Source organism: Cherax quadricarinatus, chromosome 63 (genome assembly GCF_038502225.1).
Source record: "Cherax quadricarinatus isolate ZL_2023a chromosome 63, ASM3850222v1, whole genome shotgun sequence".
Classification (NCBI taxonomy): domain Eukaryota; kingdom Metazoa; phylum Arthropoda; class Malacostraca; order Decapoda; family Parastacidae; genus Cherax; species Cherax quadricarinatus.
Window position 1 is genome coordinate 16,329,279 of NC_091354.1, and position 17,695 is coordinate 16,346,973.

A 17,695-nucleotide genomic window follows, 5' to 3' on the forward strand; every position below is an offset into this window, starting at 1 on the left:
TCTACATAACAGTAAATCTATTTTTTGTGTGAATAAAAATTCCAAATGGTAAGCAAGAGTAATGTAAGAGGGACCTGGAGCCGTGACTAATAAACAAAGAAAATGTTACTTTAGTGCCAGGAATGTCTGCATTGTTTATTCTGGACCTTATTTTGAAATTGGCATCTGTTGAAATTTGTGTGAAATTGGCCAAATTGCCAATTTCTGACCATTTTATTGGGTCGCATCCTGGGACACTGACCTAATTTGCCCGACATGCCACTGTTTCATCATCAACATTTAACCATAATTCAAAATATTCTCTCATATCTTTCCAGTACTTTTAATTCCCCATCTAATTTCTCCTCTCTTTTGTTGTTAGCTGCCCAGTAAATTTGCTTCCTAGGCTTTATCAGTTTATTAATCCCTCTCCAAAACTGTTTCGTATTCTTTAGTAATTAATATAGAAGGGGTTATTAACCCCTCACTTCTGGCATTTTTAATCACCTTTTACAAAATGCATTGCTTACTTATGAAGAATTCTGCTCCACTTCTTCATGGAATTTAAAAGAAATACAGTACTTCAAGGAGACTCAGGTTAGAATATGTAGGAGAGAGGGAGATTGTTTCCCAGTAAAAGTAGGCCTTAGACAGAGATGTGTGATGTCACTATGGCGGTTCAATATATTTATGGATGGGGTTGTAAGAGATGTGAATGCTTGGCTGTTGGGAAGAGATGTGGGATTAAAGGATAAAGAATCTAACAAAGTGGGAGTTGTCACAGATGCTTTTTGCTGATGACAATGTGCTTTTGGGAGATTCTGAAAAAAAGTTGCAGAGGCTAGTGGACAAATTTGAAGGGTATGGAAAAGAAGGAAATTAAAAGTGAATATAGAAAAGATTGGAGGAAGTGAATGCATTCAGATATTTGGGAGTGGACTTGTCAGGTAAACCTTAGAATTGACAAGGGGAAGAAGGTGTGTGGTGCACTGAGGAGTCTGTGGAGACAAAGAATGTTATTCATGGAAGCAAAGAGGGGAATGTATAGTGGTACCAGTGCTCTTATATGGGTGTGAATCATGGATGGTGAACGTTGCAACAAGGCGAAGGCTGGAGGCAGTGGAGATGTCATGTCTGAGAGCAATGGGTGGTGTGAATATTATGAGGAAAATCTATAGCTTGGAGATTAGATGGAGGTGTGGGGTTATTACAAGTATCATTCAGAGGACTTAAGAGGAGTTGTTGAAGTGGTTTGGACATTTAGAGGTAGAACAAAATAGAATGACCTGGAAGGCATATAAATCTGTAGTGGAAGGAAGGTGGTGTAGGGGTCATCCTAGGAAAGGTTGGAGGGATGGGATAAAGGAGGATTTGTGCATGAGGGGCTTAGACTTCCAGCAAGTGTGTGTGAGCATATTTGATAGGAATGAGTGGAGGCAAATGGTTTTATGACTTGACGTACTGTTGGAGTGTGAGCAAAATAACATTTATGAAGGGATTCAAGGTAACCGGTTAGCTGGACTTGAGTCCTGGAGATGGGAAGTATAGTGCCTGCATTCTGAAGGAGGGGTGGAGGTATATTGCAGTTTTTGGACTAGTATTGTCAAGCCTTTGGCAAGGCAGTGATAGAGTGAGTGATGGAAGTGTTTCTTCTTTTTCGGGTCACTCTGCATGGAGCGAAACAGGTGGTGTGTTAAAAAAGAAGTACAATGGTACCTTGACTTACAAGTGCCCCAACTTACGAGTTTTCCAAGTTACAAACCGTCGCTCGGTCAATTTTTTTTGCTTTGAGCTGCAAGCCAAAATCCAAGTTACGAGCGTGCTTCAGATACTGAGGAAATGTATCAAAAAACCTCGATAATAACCAGTGTGTAACATCCTTTCAATTTTGGTACCACTGGTAACGTCATACTGCCAGAATGTTCTAAGTAAAAAGAAACAATTCTGGAACGTGTAATACATGTTCATCAGGCTGGGTGGTTGGATGGCCAGCTGGCGGATTTGCTTTGGCTGTCTCTATCTCCTGTCTGTCTGTCTGTCTGTCTGTTTCTATGTCTCTGTCTATCTCTGTCTCTGTTTCACAGGTACACATAAATATAGTTATACATAGTGTAAATTACCTAGGATAACCCCCAAAAAATCCAGCCAAAGTGCTATACTATGCTTGTAGATATAAGGCATAATAAGCATGACTGGCAAATAATACACATTTTCACTTGTTCAGGAATCAGAGGTGATGACTCTGCATCGTGTGTAATACCTGTTGGTTCATGAGTGGCTCTCTCTGAGACAGAGAGACAAGTAAAGAGATAGGAAGACAGAAACACAGGCAGACAGAAAGACAGATAAGCAGAGACAGAGATAAACATAGACAGAGCTAGACAGATAGACAAATAGATAGAAACAAAAAGATAGACAAATAGATAGAAACAAAAAGATAGACATGTTTATGTGTAGCAGTGAAAAATAAAGCCAAGGCAGTGCACAATCGTCAAATGTCACCACTGCTGCACTGTCAACAGTGGAGTGACACTCATCTTACACCATGTTTCAAGGAATTTCATATATACTCCAGCATTTCTAAAACATTACTGGGACCTGGTGAAAAAGGCAAAAATCATTTCTTATTTATAAATATATTTTTCTTATTTAAAAACCCATAACATAAAAATTTGGGTGGTTTTTTGGGGGCTGGAATGGATTAATGGCATTGCAATTAATTTTAATTCCCGAGTACAGTTATTCAGGCTAAAAAGTTGTGTAGTTTTAAAAATAGGTAAGATAAATACATGAGTGGGTGTGGGTGGGTGTGAGATGGACCTGACTAGCTTGTTCTGCTGGGTCTGGTGCTGTGCTCCATCCTTGAGTGGAGGTGACCAGACTGGGTGGGTCATTGGGCTAATCCAGGGGGGGGGGTGGACATGGACCTGTTCTGCATGGGTCAGTAGGCCTGTTGCAGTGTACCTTCTTTCTTATGTTCTAACAAGGGGCTTTCTATATAGTAGTATGTATGTCATTGTTGTCAGCTAGGCCTGTATACCTTGTACATGTACTTGTAGTAAATAAAGATATTATTATTATTTCCAGTACTTAGCTTGGGCTTGCCATATATAATTTTAGTAAATATTTTTTTCTCGGTTGTTTGCTGGGCTATCTTATTGAAACTTGGGCAATGTATGATGGAAAGATGCTTCTTAACTTACACCAAAAAATGAAAAAAAATGGACGATAAATAAGGGAGTTCACTTTTCAGCCATTGGCCGTCTCTTTGCGGTATATTTTTGTATAGTTTTTATGGTTGTATTCTCATTTTTTTTGTGTCATTTGATAGAATGGAAGATATATTACAGAAATAGATATGATTTTGATTGGTTTCACAATGAAAAGTACCTTGAAATTGAGCTCAAAGTAGTGAAAATGTTCGATTTTTGCCGATGTTCAATGAACTTTCTTGTGTAAGTCGAGTTGGTTAATTTTATTAAGTGTATTCTAACCTAACCACTCTGTAATCTGGCAAACTTGGTAATCTGGCACACTACAGGTCCCAATGATGCCGGATTTGTGATGGCAGACCTCTACCTCCTTATTACTGAATGTAAAATGAAAAACTTTTGTTTTTCATTTTAGGTCATCCTGCCTAGGTAGGATATGGCCAGTGCATTGAAAAAAAAATAATATTACCTGTTTGTAGGGAGAAAACCAGAGCTATGCTAGTGGTATTCTGGCTTCATGGTTTCATGTGTCATATAATTTGTTTAAGTATATAGTGGTTATAGCACCTGTTACCTCCTCTTAAATCCCATAAATAAAAATATTGTAGCACTGTGATGAAATTTTTTTAAGGATCCTTTCAGTATGGGATTTTTTCCTCTGTACAATTGTAGCTTCTTATTCTCCCTATTGATTATGCTAAGAAATGTTTATCTTTTTCTTACCATTTTTTCTAATTTTTAATTGTGATCTTAATTTCATAAACAAGTTATGTGTGCCATCCCCCCCCCACACACAAACAGAGGGACATATTGGCATACTGGAGGGTGTATCTCGACTGTGACAGAATGAGAAGAAAGGCAGAAACTGAAAGAGAGGGTACAAAGACAAAAGGAGGAAAGAGAGGCAAAGATGGAGATGGACAGGAGAACCCAGACTCAGGAGGAAGATCAAATACAACCTCCCTCACAGCCACCTACAGAAGCCCTCCAACCAGGACAACCCGAATGCAACCAAACATTCTAACCCAAAACACACATGCTGTACCCATTGCTCCCACCCACCTCAATACAAACTCCACCTTCACAGCAACTGCCCATAGTTCCTCATTAGGTCTCCCACTTCCCCAACCCCAATGTACCCCCCAGACCACAGTTTTAGAAAAGAAGTTGAAGGTTTGGTATACAAATGCAGATGGAATAACAAACAAATGTGAGGAGTGGCATGAAAGAATCAAAGAGACACCCCCAGACATAATAGCACTCACAGACACGAAACTCACCAGGATAACAGATGTAATTTTTCCACCCAGATATCAAATCCTGGGGAAAGATAGAGGGAACATATCAATCAAAGTTTATTCTTGATAAGGATTACAATGCAGGGTTTACATATTTTGGTTATTGTGTGTTTTACATGTAATAAAATACTAATTACAGAGGGGGCCACTAGAACACCTAGCATGGCTAGGCATTTCGGGCAAACTTAGATTAATTTTTAACCCTAAATTAATACAAATTGTGGAGTAAGTTGACTAAATACTAAGTGACTAAATACTAGTTTGTGAGTTTAGCATTGTGAATGCTTTTGTTATGGCACAATACATAGTTTCTATATTGGAGTATCACAGGCAAACTTGTGACTAGTTAGGAATCATTATTTTAAGATTAAGATACATATTTCTGTGCTTATAGTCAAATGGGTGAGTGAGTGAGTGTAAGTGTGAACCACCAGGTGGTTTTTATGTAGTTAGTTGACGGGGTGTATCAGGGAGATAAGATGTTTTCTAACGGTAGTTTTGAAGGTGATGAATGTGTCTGCAGTTCTAGAGTTTTCAGGTAGAGTGTTGCAGATTTTAGGGCCTTTGGCATGCATTGAATTTTTGTAAAGGTTTAGTCGGACGCGGGGAATGTCGTAGAGATGTTTGTGTCTGGTGTTATGCTTGTGGGTCCTGTCACAACTATCAAGAAAGCATTTTAGGTCAAGGTTAATATTAGAATTTAAGGTCCTGTATATGTAGATTGCACAGTAGTAAGTGTAGATGTTCTAAACAGGGAGTAAGTTTAGATCTATGAAGAGGGGGGGGGGTGTATTGCCAGGGATGGGATTTAGTGATTATTCTTACTGCAGCCTTTTGTTGAGTTATTATTGGATTTAAGTGTATTGCTGCAGTTGATCCCCAAGCACAAATAGCATAGGTGAGGTATGGATAAATGAGTGAATGGTATAGTGTGAGAAGGGCATTTTGCGGCACGTAGTATCGTATCTTGGAAAGGATCCCAACTGTTTTGGATACTTTTTTTTATATGTGTTGGATATGGGTGCTGAAATTCAGGTTGTTGTTGAGGTATAGGCCTAGGAATTTGCCCTCATTATGTCTGGCAATTAGAGTGCTGTCGATCTTAATGTTTAGTTGCGCAGCACCTGCTCTGCTACCAAACATAATATAGTAGGTTTTGTCAGTGTTAAGTGTAAGTTTATTGGCTGTCATCCAAGTTGATATTTTGAGCAGCTCCTCATTAACAATGGTGTTGAGGGTGGCAAGATTAGGGTGAGAGATGACATAAGTTGTCTCTTCAGCAAAGAGAATGGGTTTCAGGTGTTGGGATACGTTTGGAAGATCATTGATGTAAATGAGGAAGAGCAGGGGCCCAAGGACACTTCCCTGCGGAACTCCAGTATCAAGTGGCCGTGTTGATGATGCCGTGTCTTTAATGGTGACATACTGATACCTATTAGTAAGGTAGGATTTGAAATATGCAAGCGCATGGCCTCTTATACCATAATGGTCAGATTTGTGGAGTAGGATGCCGTGGTCTACTGTGTCAAAAGCTTTTCTTAGGTCAATAAAAATTCCTAGTGGGTAGGGGAGGAGGAGTTGCACTGCTCATTAAAACCCAATGGGGATTTGAGGAAATGGAAGAAATGGATGGAATGGGCAGAAGGGACTACATAGTAGGAACAATTCAGTCTGGGGGCCATAAGGTGATAATTGCAGTGATATACAACCTTCCACAGAACTGCAGGAGGCCAAGAGAAGAATACGAAGAGAACAACAGAGCACTGGAAGACACACTAGCCGAGGTGGCAAGGAGAGCTCACATGGGTGGAGCAGAGTTACTAGTTATGGGTGATTTCAGTCACAAGGAGATTGACTGGGAAAACCTTGAGCCCCATGGGGGTCCTGAAACATGGATAGCCAAGATGATGGATGTGGTACTGGAAAACCTCATGCATTAACATGTCAGAGACACTACCAGAGAGAGAGAGAAAGAGAGAGAGAGAGAGAGAGAGAGAGGTGAAGATGATCCAGCAAGACTGGACCTAGTATTCACCTTGAGTAGTTTGGACATCAAGGATATCACGTCCAAAAGGCCCTATGAGAAATAAATTACCTGCGTGAACCAGTTACATTCTTACAAGTAATTTGGGCAGGATACAGTGGTCCCCCGCTTTTCGTAGTTCCCGGCAATCGTAAATTTCGCCAATCATAGGGGTATTTTTGTATAAACATGGACTCGCTTTCATAGGTTGACTCGCGAGTCGTAGTTCGTCCGGGACGCGTACCCACGGCGTGAGGCTGTAATAGTCGGTGCCATTTACTGGATGCCCCACACAAACATCCCAAATTTCAGTGAGAAATTAAAGACACTAATAACAAGCAGCACCTTCTCTTAGCTGGGGACTTCAATATCAACCTTGGCCTACCTGATGATCAGCCTGTAACTGATTTCATCAACAATATGAACAACACACTTCTCATACCAACAATAACTAAACCAACCAGGCTGACTGAGACAAGTGCAACCGTAATTGACCATATATGGACCAATATACTAGCCCCACTTAAGTCAGGGATAATCACAGATAGCACTACTGACCACTACCCCACCTTCCTCTTAACAAACATTAATAAACCACCACTGGAATACAACAAAGTTTCATTTAGACTCCATGACGATTCCTCAATAAGTAATTTCACAGCAGAGCTAGAGACGATTGACTGGCCTACAGAATTCTCCAAGGCCAATGGTATTGACAATTGGACAGACATATTTCTGAATAAATTACTTAGACTATTCAATAAACATTGTCCTATAAAAACAAAACAGATCACGAATAAACGGCTTGGTTGCCCATGGCTAACTAGCAGCATACTGAAATCCATTGATAAGAAACACCAATATGAAAAGCAATATAGACAGGGCTTAATACACAAAGATATTCTTAAACACTATTCATCAATTCTCACCAAACAAATAAAAAAGCCAAATAATTGTACTACTCCAGTAGATTCACAGACACTAGAGGAGATATAAAAAAAAAACCCTGGAAAACTCTCTCAAATTTTGGGAACCCACAAACTGAAAAAAAACCAAGGATATTGTCCTAACTAAATCGAACGAATCACCACTGCATCCCATTGATACACTTAACAAGATAAACGACTTCTTCTCAACCATAGGATCAAATCTCGCCAGTAAAATCCCAGATACCAACACCCATGCAAATGATTACTTAGATGGGAATTTCCCAAACTACTCCTATCTTGCACCTACTGAGCCTACAGAAGTCACCATGATTATTACATCATTTAAAAATAATTCAGGGAATCTGTCTCATGTCCCACCATGTCTTTTTGCATGCTATTTCTTTACTTTTTAACAAGTCACTAGAAACTAGCACTTTCCCGACACTACTCAAGACAGCAAGGGTTACACCAATATATAAAGGTGGTGACCCCACAGATGTAAACAACTATAGACCAATATCAAACTTACCATTGCTATCCAAAATCTTTGAGAAACTCATACACAAGAGATTATATTCGTTTATAACAGCACAAAACATACTCAACCCATACCAATTTGGCTTCTGAAAAAATACAAGCACTAATGATGCAATTGTAAAAATGCTAGATCTGCTTTACACAGCATTGGAAAATAAGGAATATCCATTAGGACTTTTTATTGATCTAAGAAAAGCTTTTGACACAGTAGATCATGGCATCCTATGCCACAAACTTGACCATTATGGTATAATAGGTATCAGTATGTCACCATTAAAGACACAACCTCATCAACACGGCCACTTGATACTGGAGTAATACAGGGAAGTGTCTTTGGGCCTCTGTTCTTCCTCTTATACATCAGTGATCTTCCCAACACATCACAACACCTGAAACCCATTCTCTTTGCTGACGACACAACTTATGTCATCTTCTACCCAAATCTTGCCACCCTCAACACCATCGTTAATGAGAAGCTACTGAAAATAACTACTTGGATGACAGCCAATAAACTTACACTTAACACTGACAAAACCTTCTATATTATGTTTGGTAACAGAGCAGGTGTTGCACAACTTAACTAACGCGACGGGCTGGAGTTTTGAGACTCTCTGACCGCGGGTTCAATCCCGGCCGGGGTATGGTTTGTTTGGCACAACTTAACATTAAGATCAACAACACTCTTATTGCCAGACATAATGAGGGCAAATTCCTAGGCCTGCACCTCGACAGCAACCTGAATTTCAGCACCCATATCCAACACATAACAAAAAAAGTATCCAAAATGGTTGGGATCCTCTCCAAGATACATTACTACGTGCCACAATCTGCCCTTCTCACACTATACCATTCACTCATTTATCCCTACCTCAGCTATGCTATTTGTGCTTGGGGATCAACTGCAACATTACATCTAAAGCCAATAATAACCCAACAAAAAGGCGCAGTTAGAATAATTATGCAATCCAATCCCAGGCAACACCCCCACTCTTCATAGATCTAAACTTACCCACTTTTCAGAATATCCACACTTACTACTGTGCAACCTACATTTACAGAACCTTAAATTCCAGTATTAACCCTGACCTAAAACATTTTCTTGACAGTTGTGACAGGACCCACAGGCATAACACCAGACACGAACATCTCTTTGATATTCCCCGTGTCCGGCTAAACCCCTACAAAAGTTCAATGTACATAAAAGGGCCTAAAATCTGGAACACCCTACCTGAAAACTCTAGAACTACAGACACATTCATCACTTTCAAAACTACCATTAAAATCTGGAACACCCTACCTGAAAACTCTAGAACTACAGACACATTCATCACTTTCAAAACTACCATTAGAAAACATCTTATCTCCCTGACACACCCCAGTCAGCTAACTACATAAAAACCGCCTATTCTCTTGTATCATACACACACAAAAAACAACCTAGACCTCCCCTCGATATCTGTGATTCCCCACAATTCGCACCTACATTCAACCAATTGACTATAAACATAGAAATATGTAACACAACTATTACCTAATGAATCTTAACTAGTCATAAGTTTGCCTGTGATACTCCAATATAGGAGCTTCAATAGAAATTGTGTTTTGTACAAAAACAAAACCATTCACATTGCTAAATTTATGAACTGTAATGCAGTTCCTTAGCCGTAACATCAATATGCTCCATAATCTGTACAATATAGAGTTTTGAATTAATTTTAGTCTGCCCAAAATGCCTAATCATGCTAGTGGCCCTCTCTGTAATTAGTTTTATAAAATATGTCAACCACACAATATCCTTTACATGTAATATGTAAACCCACATTGTAATCTTTATAGAGAATAAACTTGATTTGATTTGATTTGAACTTTAAACATCACCAATACTTATGATGTTAGTATGTGTAGTGGACTGTATAGATTAATTGTACTGGCTGAAGGTTGGGGGGAAAGTGGGGTACACATGCATATACATCAGGGGAAAATATACTTGAATATAATACCAGATTGTCCCTGGTGGTTACTTGATGCAGCTGGGTTACCCACAACACCTATCTTACTATGAAAAACTAAACTGGCCAGCTAGCTTGACATAACAAGGTTTACTTAGCTGTGGTTGATGACTTTACTTTCTCCATTCACCGTCTCATTTTGAAGTCCTGCCAAATCTGCACCTTTACATATTCTGCAGGACGAGATTTCCAATTTGTTTTATTTCTGCTTTGGAGATGAAGCCCCATTAAAACCTCCTTGGACATCGGAATGGGATGCCAGCTCAACATGTGCTCACACTGGGATATGGTGAACTCTTATTACTTTAATTATCCCCTTGGCTCAGTGTTATTTTCACTATTTTCTCCACAGTTCACAGTGTTGTTTCTTACTACATTAATTTCCACTCATTTGAGGGTGATTCACTACGTGTCCTCAATGAAACTTGATTAAATTGGCAGGTTATTTCTCTCGCATGCACACTGTCACTCCTTAACGTCCCTCACTATTTCCATTCTCACCACCCTATTATGGTGGTTTCGTTGACTTCTTGCCCCATATTCTGCACTGGAAACAGTTATGACACTTCCTCTTATGAAGTGAGGCCAATATTTACACCTTGGGCCATTTGAGACACCAATTTCCTGGCCCCATTTTTGACCAGCCTACTCCTCGATTCAAAACACTCCCTCATCTCCCCACCTTCCCCTCGTGCAACCGCAGAGCTTCTCTCCAATTAAATTTTAAACCAACAGCAAAACACTAATCATGCACATTTACATTATAAAAATGATACAATATAATTTTGGGAAAATTACATCAAAATTTTTCACAGGCCCCTTGGAGCTGATCATGTGGTTCTGTGCTTTGAATACATAGTTGAGCTACAAGTGGAGAGGGTAGCAGGAATAGGATGGGAGAAGCCAAACTACAAAAGGGGAGGACTATGCAGGCACGAGGAACTTCCTGCAAGACATTCAGTGGGAAAGAGAATTGATGGACTACATGACAATAAAATGCAAGGAGGCAGAGGAGGGGGCTTGTTCCCAAGGGAAACAGAAATGATGGGAAGACCAGAACGAGTCCTTGGTTCATATAAAAGTGTAGGGAGGCAAAAACTAAGTGCACTAGAGAATGGAAAAAGTACAGAAGACAAAAGACCCAGGAAAATAGAGATTAGCTGACGAGCCAGAAACGAATATGCACAGATAAGAAGGGAGGCTCAGTGACAATACAACAATGACTTAGCATCGAAAGTCAAGTCTCACCTGAAGCTGTTGTATAGCCACATCAGGAGGAAAACAACAGATAAGGACCAAGTAATCAAGCTGAGGAAGGAGGAAGGAAGGTTGGGAGTTCACAAGAAATGACCAAGAAGTATGCAAGGAGTTCATGAGATTTAAAGAAGTATTTGTAGGTACAGTGGGACTCAGGTTTTCATACATGCCAGATATTGGACGTTTCGGATTTAGAACTCTTTTTTTGGATGAAATTTTGTTCTGAATGTCGGACCTCAATCCGGAAATCGTATGTATCAGACACGTCCACTTACTCGGGGATGCTCTCAGTCTGGCTTTGTCACTGGTTGAGTGAGCATTCATCTGAAACATTTCACAATTTTTGTGCTTGTTTATTGATTGTGACTGTGAAATAAGCCACCATGGGCCCAAAGAAAGTTCCTAGTGCCAGCCCTATGGTAAAGGGCTGAGAGAGAGGGGAGAATGTGCCTTCTTCAGTGATTCAGTGATTCTACAATATGTACGATACTAAAGCAGCAGGAGTCGATAAAGGCTATAGCGCCAGCCAGCGATAAAGTGTAGCATTAATAGTGTAACAAGTAAGTTAAGCGATTAAGAGATAGAAAAAGGACGGCACAAAATTAACTCCTCCAATGTTGTTGGAGGTATGTAGGGCCACTGACAACATATGCTGCCTGCATATCTTCCACCACCCTAAACCAATGCCAGCATCTCCTCTAAGGTAAGTGTAAGTATTTCTTATTTATAAAGTGTAAATATTTCTTGTTTATGAATTATGTACATTTTTTCAGTGTGAATTGTGGTGGTGGCCTCTGCTGCCACCACCACCACTTTATGTATGGCTTATGCTGTCAGTGGCCCTGATAAACCCAACAATAACACCACCACCACCACCAATACTACTACTCTTCATATACGTAATGACATATTTTATTCATTCTAGAGTATATATCATGTTTCTATGTTATTAATATTGTTTATTATGTCACATTAGATGAATTGTGATAGATGAGTAAGCCGTAAAATTTATATTAGCACGTCATATTTAAGTATTTTGTCCTGTCTCCAAACAAACTCTTCTCCCAACAACAGTCTTCAATAAAGGTATATAATAGCGATTTAAATGTTTATTTATCCATTTCATTAGTGCTTTATGTTTATTTCTCATTGTTTTCTGTATGTAAAACTATAGATACTCTTTAAAAAAATGTATTTTTTTTTTTTTATTTTTGGGTGTCTGAAACGGATTAATTGTATTTACATTATTTCTTATGGGAAATATTGCTTCAGTTTTCATGCTTTTTGGATTTAGAATGACCTTCTGGAGCGGATTAAGTACAAAAACCAGAGTTCCACTGTAAATGGTTCAGAGAGCCGACAAGTTGATAAATTAGACACATGTGCAACACTTCAATATCTTTAATGAGGAAATGTTTTGCCACACAGTGGCTTCATCAGTCCATACAAAGGAGAATGGTGAGGAACAGGAGGAGTTTGAAGTACTCAGTCCCTCAGCCTTGAGTCAATGTAATCAGTCCATCAATCTTGAAAAGAATACAGGATATCTGTGAAGTGGCTTATATACTGTAGGCAGGTAAGGTGCAGCAGCCATAGGCAGTATCACATTTGACAAATCCAAATGTGGAAGTAGGTCATGCCTAAAGGTTAGGCAAGTGAAGAATTCCCTGTATTAAGATCCCAAGATGTTGCTGTGTCTGATAGCGATGTAGGTAAATGGTTCAGAGAACTGAAAAGTTGATAAATGAGGAAATGTTTTGCCACACAGTGGCTTCATCAGTCCATACAAAGGAGAATGGTGAAGAACAGGAGGAGTTTGAGGTAATCAGTCCCTCAGCCTTGAGTCGATGTAATCAGTCCATCAATCTTGAAAAGAATACAGGATATCTGTGAAGTGGCTTATGTACTGTAGGCAGGTAAGGTGCAGCAGTCATAGGCAGTATCACATTTGACAAATCCAAATGTGGAAGTAGGTCATGCCTAAAGGTTAGGCAAGTGAAGAATTCCCTGTACAGTATTAAGATCCCAGGATGCTTGTTGGTTCTCTGAGCCATTTATCCACATTGCTGTCAGACACAGCAACATCTTGGGATCTTAATACAGGGAATTCTTCACTTGCCTAACCTTTAGGCATGACCTACTTCCACATTTGGATTTATCAAATGTGATACTGCCTACAACTACTGCACCTCACCTGCCTACAGCATATAAGCCACTTCTTCGCAGATATGCTGTATTCTTTTCAAGATTGTTGAACTAATTACATCGACTCAAGGCTGAGGGATTGATTACCTCAAACTACTCCTGTTCTTTGCCATTCTTCTTTGTATGGACTAAAGCCAATGTGTGGCAAAATGTTTCCTCATTAAAGATACCCAAGTGCTGCACAGGTGTCTAAATTATCAAAGAAGCATTTACAGTGGAGACAGGAAGGACTCCAGGAAGTTGGAATAGGGAGGAACACCAACAAAGGATACACCAAAAAGTGCTGGATGAAATACACACATCTGAGGAGGTGACGAAACTGCTATATAAACTTGATACCTCAATGGCAGTGGGACCGGACATCTCTCTATGGGTCCTTAAAGAGGAAGCAGAGATGCTGTGTGTGCCGATAACAAAAATCTTCAACACATCCATTGAAACTGGGCAACTACCTGAGGTATGGAAGATGGCAAATGTAGTCCCAATTTTTAAGAAAGGAGACAGACACGAGGCATTAAACCACAGACCTGTATCACTGACATGTATGGCATGCAAAGTCATGGAGAAGATTGTCAGGATGATGGTGGTAGAGGGTGGTAGTTGTTGTGATGGTGGTAGAGGGTGGTAGTGATGGTGGAAGAGATAACCTCTCCTCCCTCTCCCCTCCTCGCTATCTTCCATATGCCAGTAAGAGTCTTCAATAAAGGTAAAAGTGATGTTAAATGTTCATTTATCCATTTCATTAGTCCTTTATATTTATTTCTCATTGTTTTCTGTATCTAAAACTATAGTTATTCTCTATAAAATGTATTTTTTGTTAATATTTTTTGGGTGTGTGGAACAGATTAATTGGATTTACATTGTTTCTTATGGGAAAGTGGAATCTCCCAACAGCTGGCAGGAGATTCGTCTGTAAAAACTTGCATTTGTGGTCACAGTGGTGCCTATGCTAACCTTCCTATGGTGTATAAATATACCTAGTTGGACGAATCTTGTAGCCAGCTGGCCTAGTGGCTAGAGCATCGATCTGGAGTTTTATGACTCTCTGAACGCGGGTTCTATCCCTGCCCGTGGTATGGTTTGTTTGCTATCGTGTCATTACAATTTCGTGAGTCAAAATGGACATTTACTGAAAAGAGTAAAAATAATTTAGATTGGAATTACAGATAAAATCTAGAAAATAAAATGCGCATATACAGCATCAGTTTAGGAAAGAGTGTAGGATATTTTAAAATGGAGATGTAGTATTTTTGGTTAGAATAATAAAAAATCTATTAGTCAAACCAAACAGACATTTTGTGTTCTTATTTAACTTTCTCTTCCACAGCTACACCATTGGCAACTTCCATCTTGCTCAAGAGCTGATAAAATTCTTCATTCTATCTTCTTGGTGTGTCTCATCATCATGGCTGCCTGTGCAACAATCACAATCATATGCTTCAAGCAGGTAATTTTTTGTTGTTGTTGTTGCTGTTACTTTTCTTGCTTCTATATCCTAAACTTTATCTATTTCTATATCTCCATTTTTCACTTTTAAATCTGATAATATTCATACTGTACCTCTTCACTTTTAGAAGTGCTTCTTGAAACCGTATTTCTCTACTTTTACAATTCTCTTCACATTTATCATTATCTACTGTACAGTATATGTTATACCTGACATATCAAATTCTCTTCAGTTTTCATTAGTCAAAATAGAGTACCTATTTACAGCATAAAAATGTTTTTTTATCAATCCACTATTTCTCCATAATTTGTGACATACTATTCTTGTCCACGTTGTTGTACTTTACAAGTAATTTTTTTTGTTTTTGTTGTGTTTTTAAATTTCAGAATTTGTCAACACCTGTTTACTCTATAGCTCTTATCATATTCCACATTGATAAGTCTTGTTATAAGTGATATATACTGTGTTACAGTTGAGTATATTAAAATATTTAGTTAATACATTTATTATATCATTTAGTGAGTTTAAATGTTATTTAAAACTTATTTAGTCAGTAGTTGTAGCATGTTAAGTTTAAGAGAGAGAGACTACATCAGGCTCAGTAGCTTTACAATTCACCTGTACACTAACATAAAGTTTGCTTTAAGTCTTAGTGTAGTGATTAGTGGAAACCCAAATTTATGTGCACTGAGATACAGGGTAGAGTACAGTAAACCGTTGATTAACATGAGGGTCACATTCCTGAAAATCAGCATGTAATATAAAATAGCATTAAATAATCTGAAGAACATAAGGGAAAAATAGGGCTGCATTCTATACACCTCCAAATTTGTCAATTCTTTATTTTTTAAATATTACTATGTCAAAAATTATAGTTTACCTTACCTTACATTCTTCTTGATATTGAAGGACAGTATGTGAAGAGGATTGATGTGGCCATATTGAGCTGATTTGGATGACTATGGCTCTTTTAACCTAAGTTGCTTGAAATGCTCTGCATAACCAGGGGCTTTCTATATTCAGTAGATCCCTGGTTTTCATAATTAATCTGTTTCAGAAGATTGGCCTAAATCCAAAATGGCCAAAAACCGAAGTAATGTTTCCCATTAATAATGTAAATCCAATTAATCCATTTCAGACACCCAAAATTATAAACAAAAAATACATTTTTATAGAGAATAACTATAGTTTTACATACAGAAAACAATGAGAAATAAATATTAATGACTAATTTTAATGATAAATGAACATTACATACTTTTATTGAAGACTCTTGTTGGTGAGTAGTGTTTATTTGTAATCCCAGAGAGACTACATCCCAGGCTATACCTACTGGCTACATTCACGGCGGCCTACAGCCATATTATTACCATCAACATACCATGTTCACCGAGTTTAATAATTTCTAACAACTAACTTTAGATGCCATCATAAACAAAGGGAGAAGAAATGAATAATTTATGCCTTATGTACTATTAAGGGTGATTACTGGCCAACGCAAATTCATACATGTTTTCTCTGAAGCTGGACCAGAGAAAATGTAATGTTTACCCTCCAATGACCCCTCAGTAGCATATAAACAATGCATTTTTATATGCTATGTAACATGTTACTTACATAACTTTTAAGAAAATATCATAGATGGATTAATGAAAATGTTTGTATTAGCATAAAATAAGACATTTAATGTGCCCAAGAGGGAGTATGAATGTATGAGCGGCCCAGGTGGACGTGTCTGATACCTTTGATTTATGAGCTGATGTACAAAATTCGGGGGGAAATTTCGCTGAAAAAGTGCTTGAAATCCAAATTGTATGATTTCCAGACCAGCCGAAAACTAGGGGGTCAACTAAGCCTGCATAAGTTGTATCATGTACACTTGTAGTAATAAAGATTATTATTATTATTTATTGATGTGAATGACTTTGGTAATTGTCTTAATGTCAGAACTCTGGCATGCCATTCTCAGAGCTTTTATCTATTGCCACATTGAGTTTTCCATTACCTTACCTGTTTAGGGGCACACTTCGCTTCTTCGCTTCTCTTCGCTTCTGATGACCAGAGCTTTGGTAAGATGGGTAAGGAAGAAGGATGGGTAAGGATGGAAATATTGGAAAAGGGTGGGAGGGGGGGGGAGAGGTAGGATATAAAAGGTAAGTGGCCCAACCACTTTGGTGCAATTTAAAAAGTGTATGTGAATTAATAAGATATTCTTTAAGAGGTATAATACTAACCCATCAGAGTCACATAGATATAATAGGTATATAACTACATGACTCTGAATTGGTAGTAATTATACAAGTTGCAATTGCTTTTTTTTTTTTTTTTCGCGATTGCACAACGGATATTTATACGACAAGAAAGGCAATAATTTTCTGGCATTTTATAAGTTCGTGACAATAGCTTCTTAATGGTGGTGTCCAACAATAGTTAATAGCATAATTTTACATTAGAAAGTTATTTAAGATGTCTCCCTAATTGGGGGCGATGATTTTCTCAGTATACATAGAAGGGTTCTGGTGGTATCCAATCTTCTTCATCAGGTAAGTTGCTCAAAATCATGGGTCGAGGGTAATCATCTTTATGAATAAAACGACGAACCCTCTGTGGGAGAGTCATTCTTTGAGTCCTGTGAGGTGGAGTATTGATGGTGTAATCGGTGGTATTTATCACTTGTATAGGATGTTCTCTATCTGGTATGTATAGTTCTTGCATTGTATAAAGTTGTTTCTTTTTTAGGGTGTCAAGGCGTACATTTATGGCAGTAATATCTTGTTGTGTGTGTAAATCTGCCATTTT

The 17,695-nt window shown here is 38.5% G+C and overlaps 1 protein-coding gene across 1 annotated transcript in view; it reads left to right on the plus strand.

Annotated features, from left to right (window-relative positions):
* LOC128698156 (uncharacterized) overlaps positions 1–15,180 on the plus strand; it is a 542,913-nt gene extending 527,733 nt beyond the window's left edge. The window contains exon 6 of the mRNA XM_070098656.1: positions 14,777–15,180. Within this exon, the coding sequence (XP_069954757.1) occupies positions 14,777–14,986 (210 nt within the window). The 3' untranslated portion in view covers positions 14,987–15,180. The remainder of the gene's footprint in view (positions 1–14,776) is intronic.
* The last annotated feature ends 2,515 nt before the right edge of the window (positions 15,181–17,695 follow it).